Raw genomic sequence first — 7,818 nt, 5'->3', positions numbered from 1 at the left:
CTTGATGGCTTGATGCCAGGTCAAGGAGCAAGCCAAAGTTTGAATTCTCATAAGTCAACAACAGAAAGGAGAAAAGTTTTAGTGAGAAAATAAAAGGTGGTCCAAGGACAACGAAAAAAACCCCAAACCAGTGTGATTGTCTAGATCTACTTTCGTTTTCTTCTATGATTCATTCGATGATTCTGTGAAAGACCATTTTTTCCCTTTCTTCCAGACAAATGTTGTTAGAGGAAGTAAGTCCACCTCCGCAGCCATCCCTTTGCCCAACTGTTGAACCCCGCCGTTCCCTCTTGCAGTGGCACACCAGAGCCAGGACAGTCCGCAAGGAGAAGGAGGGGGAACAGGCTGGCAGCTGAAGGGCAGCACGGGCTGTAGCCACCAGTTAGCGCAGTCTGAAACTCCTGGACACCGGTCAGTAACCATTTCATATATTGCTAAACTTGAACTATAAACTGCAATTGGTAAATCTGCAGGATTAATCAAAATACACCTGGCTAACCTTCAAATTATCAACTATTACTATTTGGTTACTTTGGAACTGCTACTGCTACGTGACATTAGCTCAAGGCCAGATCTGCAACTGTCTGCATCAATCCAGCAATGCTCTCTGCAGAAAGGTGACAGAGAAGAGAGGGAACAAGCTCTCTCCAGAAATGGTTAATCAATAGCTTGCTAGGTTGACTCAGTGCCATTAGATACAGTGGTGTACCCACTGCATATAAATTATGACCTGTCTTTTCTTTCATTCTCAGTCACCTCTCCTGCCATCCTGGTAGTTACCCATTTTCCACTTGGAAGGTTTTGGGCATTACCAGAAATGTTCCTGACATCCTGGATCTTGGGAACAGCAGTTATACTTTGTTGTGTGTCTTGGTTTCTTCTGGGGAGGAGGAGAAGGTAAGGACTCTTTTTGTAAAAGCATCTCAGTGTACCTGGCCTTTATTTGTGTCAAATATCCTGTGTACATCACTGAAAGTACTGTAGTCAGACATGTACAAGATAGCATAGAAAATGCTGTCATTTAGTTTTTTGAGAGATGCATATTCCAATCATATATTCCAATTTATATTCCAATTTTTATGTATGAAATTTGCAATAATAGTGTAGTGATGCCTAGAGGTAGCTGTAGATACAAATCTCTGCATAAGCAAGGTAATTAAAATATGAATATATATGCTCTGATTTACTAAAGTTCTGGGCTGTAATTTCACCTGTATTGTAATCACAGTGAATACCTACTTATATGTAATTATAGTTTAATACCTACTTAAAAACATTTTTATATTATATCTAGTAACACAATTTAATACAGGTAATATTTATGTACCATGTATATTACTTAAAAACATTCACATAAGGACTATTTTGCTTAACTCTTCTTATTTTTTAATTTCAGCAGTCATTTTCTTGTTTATTCCAAGAAGTGTAATAAAATAATGTGAAAATAATTAACTTCATTTACTGTAAATGCTGAAATATTATATGAAAGTTACTTCAACAGTCATGATGTCCTTATACAGGAAAGCTGTTTCTACTCAAAAAAGAAAATAATTTAAACACATGCTTCACTTTAAATATCTGCTTAATTTAAAGCATGTGCTTGATGACACTTTGTGTGAAAGACTAGCTCTTATGCTTACTGAGGATAATAGCAAAATTCCCATGTTTTTAGAAAGATCTGGTCCATTAATGGGATATGCCAATAATAACAACCTTCCTATACTAAAAAGTTTTTTTGCTATGTTCTTTCTTAAATAGCTTAGCCCTTAAAGGGGAGAAAATTACTTGTAAACAAACTACCTATTTGTGGTTTCATTCTTCTTTTTTTTTTTTTTTTTTTCCACACTGCACAAAGCCTGACATCAGTATTTTACATACCTGATAATCCTGGAGAAGAGACCCTTATACATAATTTTAAACTGAGCTTTTTTTTGTGTTTTGTAGGCGGCAAGGTGAGCCACCACTTGAAAATGGGTTCCTTCCATACCTGGGCTGTGCCCTGAAGTTTGGTGCTAACCCCCTTGAATTTCTCAAAGAAAAGCAGAAGAAGCATGGCCACATCTTCACTTGCCACGTAGCAGGGAAATACATTCATTTTCTCACTGACCCTTTTTCATATCATTCATTGATGCGCCAGGGAAAACACTTGGACTGGAAAAAGTTCCATTTTGCTACTTCTGCCAAGGTACTGCTGGTTTTAATATCTAACATGCAAAGTATCTGCTGACATACCTAGTTTATCACTGTAAACATAACTATGCCTTTGAAGGAGGATTAGTTTCACATTTCTGCACTTTTACTGGTTTAAAATATCATGGTCTTTTTTTCCCTCTTCCTAAATGGAAATTTGCAGTGATTTGGATTGTTCTAAGACTATACATTATTCTAAGATGGTACATTATTTTATTACATTATTTTCATTCCCTCTAGTAAGCTATGAAGTTATACTTTGGCTTTTGTTTCTGTTAGGCTTTATCATCAAGGTAATGACAGGCCTTACTTATCATGCATACAATTTTTTTTGTGACAGGCTTTTGGGCATGGTAGCATTGACCCAGCAGAGGGGAACACCACTGAGAATTTTCATCAGACTTTCATTAGAACCCTTCAAGGCAATGCCCTTGATGCCCTCATTGAAGCAATGATGGAAAACCTACAGTATGTCATGCTGCAGTCAAGAGCACCTAAGCCTAATACCTGGGTGACAGAAGGACTTTATACATTCTGTTGCCAGGTGATGTTCGAGTCTGGCTTTTTAACACTTTTTGGTAAAGAATTTAATTCAAATAATGACAAAAACCCATCATCAAAGCAGGAAACTGAAAGAGCTCATATCCTAAATGCCCTTGAAAACTTCAAGGAATTTGATAAGATTTTCCCAGCCCTCGTGGCAGGGCTGCCCATCCACCTCTTCAAGAGTGCCCACAGCGCACGTGAGAAGCTGGGAGAGGCACTCCTGCACAAGAACCTCCTGAAAAGGGACAACCTCTCTGAGCTTGTCACCCTCCGCATGTTCCTGAATGACACCCTGTCAACCTTTGATGACATGGAAAAAGCAAAGACCCACGTGGCAGTGCTCTGGGCCTCTCAAGCAAACACCATTCCTGCCACTTTTTGGACCTTGTTCTATCTTCTTAAGTAAGTCTTACTGCTTTTTGCTCCCAAACAAGAAAAAATGTTTATCCTTCAGAAACCAATTAATTAATACAGGCCAATTCCACTGCTTGGTACCTCATCAGTGATAAAAAACTTACTGCTTGCAACAGAAGTGCTGTGTTGTTCTGGACTTCCACAGAAAAGTCCTTCACCCATTTGAGAACAAGTAGTGGTAGCACAGAGCAATTCTTTAGAAGCTTTTTTTTTTTGTTAAGAAACAGCACTCCAGGGCAATGCTACACTTTGTCAAGCAAGCTTTGGAGTAAATCTATATGATATGACATTAAAAGTGCTAGTTGCAGTCAAAACATTAATTGCAATAAAGGCTACAAATGTAACTAGACATTTTTAGACCATCTCACTAGAGCAGGTAAAATGAGGCTTAACTTCATTATTGTTTTCACAGATAGTTAATAGAAAATAATTCATATGTTGATAGATCCCACTGAAGCTCTACTGTAGCTTGCACCTGCTGAGCTTGTTACTCATGAAACAAATACAGAGATCAGATAATACTATCAAATATCCATTATAGAGTGGGCCTTTGTGGATTACCTTCTTCAGCATAACTAACTCTGAAATATGTGTCTAAATTCCTAGTGCTTTTACTTATCATATCTACTTGCCAATGCTCATTTTTGAGGTTATTTAGTACTTTTTGCTCCAAGAATGCATTTGCTTTAGATTTTCTGGACTTGGAGTCTTTTAACACCTTATGGTTGTGCCTTCATCAAGACACTATTGCACCCACTATTGCACCCTGTTTTATTGTGTCTGTATATTTCACCGTAGGTCATATGTTCCATGTCTGAAAGAAAGACTAGGTGTTGCAGAGTACTATGTGGGCTCTTAGTATTAGGAAGATTTTTTTCAGCTAGACAGAATATTGTCACGTCAGCCAGAATAAATGATGTTATAAAACTGATCTATAATCCTGTTCCTAAACTCTCTACCTGCAGTGGGGCTATTTCCTAATCTACAACTGGCTGGCTTTTTTCTTATTCTTAGCATTGCTTTTTAGTGACAACACTGTTTATTACCTGAATTATGCACATCAGTTCTGTCCCACTTGTCATTGCAGACAAAATCAAATCCTTGCTGTTCCTTTCTTTTTTTTTTTTCCTTTGAAGTTGTCATACCTTTGCCAAGACATGAAGAAGTGGAACTGCAGCATTTTGCTGCAACATTTTCATTTTAGAAGGTTGTGCTAGTCAGTCAAAAAAATAAATTTTAGTCAGGAAGAAAGGTAATAGCAAAACCCCTTCTTAGAAGATTTTTTTTAATTTAAAGTTATGTTATATCCTTGCTCTTTTGATCTTAGGAGTCCAGAAGCAATGAGAGCTGCTACCAAAGAAGTGCAAAGCGTTTTGGAAAGTGCCGAAGAGAGTATCAGCTTAGATGGCAAACATATTTCTTTGAACCGAAAGCAGCTGGATAATATGCCAATACTAGGTATGACTATTTTATGCAGGAGTATTTTATGCAGAAATCACACTACAATTTCCATGGTCTTCTATTTATTACCTTATAAATGGTTGCTATGGAAATCCTATGGCATTAGCAAAGAAACAGTAGAACAGGAAACTGTATGTTCCTTAGCAGTAGCCAACAGAACCAGGCTTCCTAATATCCCAGGTGGTACTGAGAGTATCAAAATTCACATGAACAGCACTTTTTCATGGGTAATGGCATGTCTCAATAATCCTACACTACTACATAATATAGACCCATGGATAATTCTGAACAATATTTTGTTTGGTTATGTCTTTAAATCAAATAAAAAGGTGTTGCCAAAACTTAAATCCTTATTCTTATTATGTGAAGCAATGTTTTCTAATACCATTACTTGTATTTTCTCATAATTTTTTTCAAATTATAAGCACGTTTTTCAGAAGTTACAGAGAGTTTTGATAACGTTGCCTTATAACTACTGTTAGTTTTAAAAAAAGTCAGCTAATATTAAAACAAATATTCCCATGTTACTTTTTTTCTGAGTATTAGTTTCTTTACAGGACATTTTAGAACTTCAGAAAATTCTGCTCACTGCTGTTTCTTTTTATTGTTATGTTTTCAGTTTTCACTGGTCTTTATCTCAGTGTGAAAATATGTCTCACTTTTGAACATTCAGTTTCATCCACTATAAGCATTTTTCACAGGGAAATCAGATTAGGTTCTCAGTGATATCTGCAGAAGGGATAGAAATGCTAAAAAGAAATGAGAAGGATACTTTCTTCAGCATTTAGAAAGTTAATATTAAAATATTTCTTCTAATAAATTCAGGGTTTGATAGTGGCTCTGAAATAGTTCAATACCCATGACCTGCCCCCAGTATGTGAATACGCTGTTTCCATGGCAATCATTCCTTGTCCTCTCCCAACAGACAGCATCATCAAGGAGGCGATGAGGCTCTCGAGTGCATCCATGACTTTCAGAGTGGCCAAGGAGGATTTCACTTTGCACTTAGAGAATGATTTTTACAACATTCGCAAAGATGATGTTGTAGCTCTTTATCCTCAGCTGCTGCATTTCGATCCAGAAATCTATTCTGATCCCTTGGTAAGTATTTTTCTTTCAAATTGCCTTGAAGCTGGTAGTCTGGCAGAAGTTAGCAGGACTTTAAATAAAGCATTTATTGGGGTGCCCAGTGGCTGGTTTTCTGTCGTACCCCAGACTGTCCATTCTCACACCTGAAGATGTCATAATAGGAAAGAAAAAGAATAAAGGCAGTGCAAGCACTATCTGTAAAACAGGTTTTGGTGTAACCAAAAGGTGTGCTACCAGCCCCAGACAGCCTTCTACTTACTGCCCTCCTCAGTGAGGGAAGATCACAATTGTGAGGTGAGGTGAAGAAGAATAAGGATAATAGTTCCCCTAAGGCACAGAATTAGAGTTCTTTCAGTTCTTCTTCTGCTGCATGAACAAGAATGCAGGTTACAATGCTTATTTTTAGAGGTCAGGAAAGAAAAGGAGACTTATCAGCAAGGAGCCTGGGATCCTGTCCCACCTAACAGAATTTCTCTGAAGTTACACTTTCTAAAACAGCACTGTGGGGGCTGGTGGTACTGTATGATGTTTATTGCTGCAGACGTCTCTTTCCCAGCCTGCATTTTGTGTCTTAGCAGCTTTATCTGGTTTTTGGAGCTATTCAAATATCAAGGAACTCTCTTGTGTGTTTAACTGCAGACCTTCAAATACGATCGCTTTCTGAATGAGAAGGGAGAGGAGAAGACCGACTTCTACCGGAATGGTCGGAAGCTGAAGTATTACTACATGCCTTTTGGGACAGGCATAGCAAAGTGCCCGGGCAGGTTATTTGCTGTCCATGAGATTAAACAATTTTTGGCTCTGATTTTTTCATATTTTGAGATAGAGCTTGTGGACAGTAGTGTGAAGTGTCCCTCTCTAGATCAATCCCGTGCAGGACTGGGTATTTTGCAGCCATCCAATGACATTGATTTCAGGTACAGGCTGAAATGCTGATGAATATATATTTTGTATTATGCATATACACTATGTACTAGTAGTACATAAATACATTGTATATACTAACAGTACTAAATACACTCTATAGAATATACTTTATATACATTTTATGTATATATGCAAATGAAATGCTTCAAGTCTTGCGAGAAAATCTATATGAAGATGCTAATTCACCATTTTAATGAAAAATATGCACCAGTGTGATACAGCGTGCAGTGGGTTTAATGTTCTCTTTTGATGCAAATGTCTCCCTTTTTATTTTGAAAAGCAAGTTAAGATTTTCAATTGTGTGTGTACAGCTGCCGGGTTTTGTTTTTTTTCCTGCCAGCAAATACTTTCCCACAAGTAGAATTTCATGAGCTAATTCATAATAATTTCAAAATTGTACTACAGTTAAAATAAATTATTTTTTATAATTGAAATGTTGGGGGGGGGGGGGCAGTCTCCTCACAGGTAAAATAAAGTTTTTGTTGTATAAAGGCAAGTTTACAGTGGGGAGGGAATAGTGTCCTGGGGAATTACATTTATGGTTTTATGAAAAACTAGAAGACGAAAAAAACCTACAGAAATGTTCACGTTCAAGTGAAACCACAAAACTTGTATTATATTATTTGTAAGATACTTATTTTTAGAAAGTGCTAACTGTGTTCAAATAAATTGTATTGGCTGAACCAAATGCATCTCTAGACTGTTTCTTGTTTTAACATCTTAACACTATCAAAGGTTTATGCACTCAACCAAAGCCATCCAAACCAGTTTTAAACTAGCCAGCTCAAACACCAACATGGAGATAAATAAATATAAACCAGTGATTCTGGCTGCATTTAGTCCCATTTCCTAAACTCCATATTTCCATTAAGCCTCCTTAAGTCTAATTCCAATAAAGGATGCCCACATATTTAATTTTCAGTGTTGGCATGTTTATAAGAAAAATTGTTTCTGGGTTAATACAATTTGGTTCTCTCTAACATCCCTTTCCTTTTCTGCTGCAAATGACAGATGTATGTATGTCAAAAAAGTCCATTTTTAAATTAAATTTCTTTGGGCTGAAAGAGAGAGCTTTCTTATCATTTGCTGATGAAAAGAACAAATATACTTAAAACACTGGTTTTATCCTGTTTTTTTTCCCAAGGACTTATGGTCTAACTTTTTGTCCTTAACATAAAAGTAAGCGTTGTG

At 37.0% G+C, this 7,818-nt stretch overlaps 1 protein-coding gene across 1 annotated transcript; it reads left to right on the top strand.

The window, feature by feature from the left end:
• The first annotated feature begins 394 nt into the window (after positions 1-394).
• Positions 395-7,336, top strand: LOC131576575 (cytochrome P450 7A1). The gene is made up of 7 exons (XM_058833434.1): positions 395-411; positions 753-897; positions 1,945-2,185; positions 2,531-3,138; positions 4,478-4,608; positions 5,537-5,712; positions 6,340-7,336. Exons 2-7 carry the CDS (start codon positions 818-820, stop codon positions 6,634-6,636), a joined length of 1,533 nt encoding a protein of 510 aa, XP_058689417.1. The 5' UTR covers positions 395-411; positions 753-817; the 3' UTR covers positions 6,637-7,336.
• Positions 7,337-7,818: the final 482 nt, after the last annotated feature.

The sequence above is a fragment of the Poecile atricapillus genome, chromosome 2 (assembly GCF_030490865.1).
Source record: "Poecile atricapillus isolate bPoeAtr1 chromosome 2, bPoeAtr1.hap1, whole genome shotgun sequence".
Classification (NCBI taxonomy): domain Eukaryota; kingdom Metazoa; phylum Chordata; class Aves; order Passeriformes; family Paridae; genus Poecile; species Poecile atricapillus.
Note: the sequence above shows the minus strand (reverse complement) of the source record. Positions and strands in the feature narration are given on the sequence as shown.

Bases quoted from the DNA above. Each gene is read 5' to 3' on its own strand.
- LOC131576575 (XM_058833434.1), top strand. From the start codon at position 818: ATGTTCCTGACATCCTGGATCTTGGGAACAGCAGTTATACTTTGTTGT. The intron at 2,186-2,530 runs GTACTGCTGGTT...TTTTTGTGACAG, and splicing joins ATTTTGCTACTTCTGCCAAG to GCTTTTGGGCATGGTAGCAT. The intron at 5,713-6,339 runs GTAAGTATTTTT...GTTTAACTGCAG, and splicing joins AAATCTATTCTGATCCCTTG to ACCTTCAAATACGATCGCTT.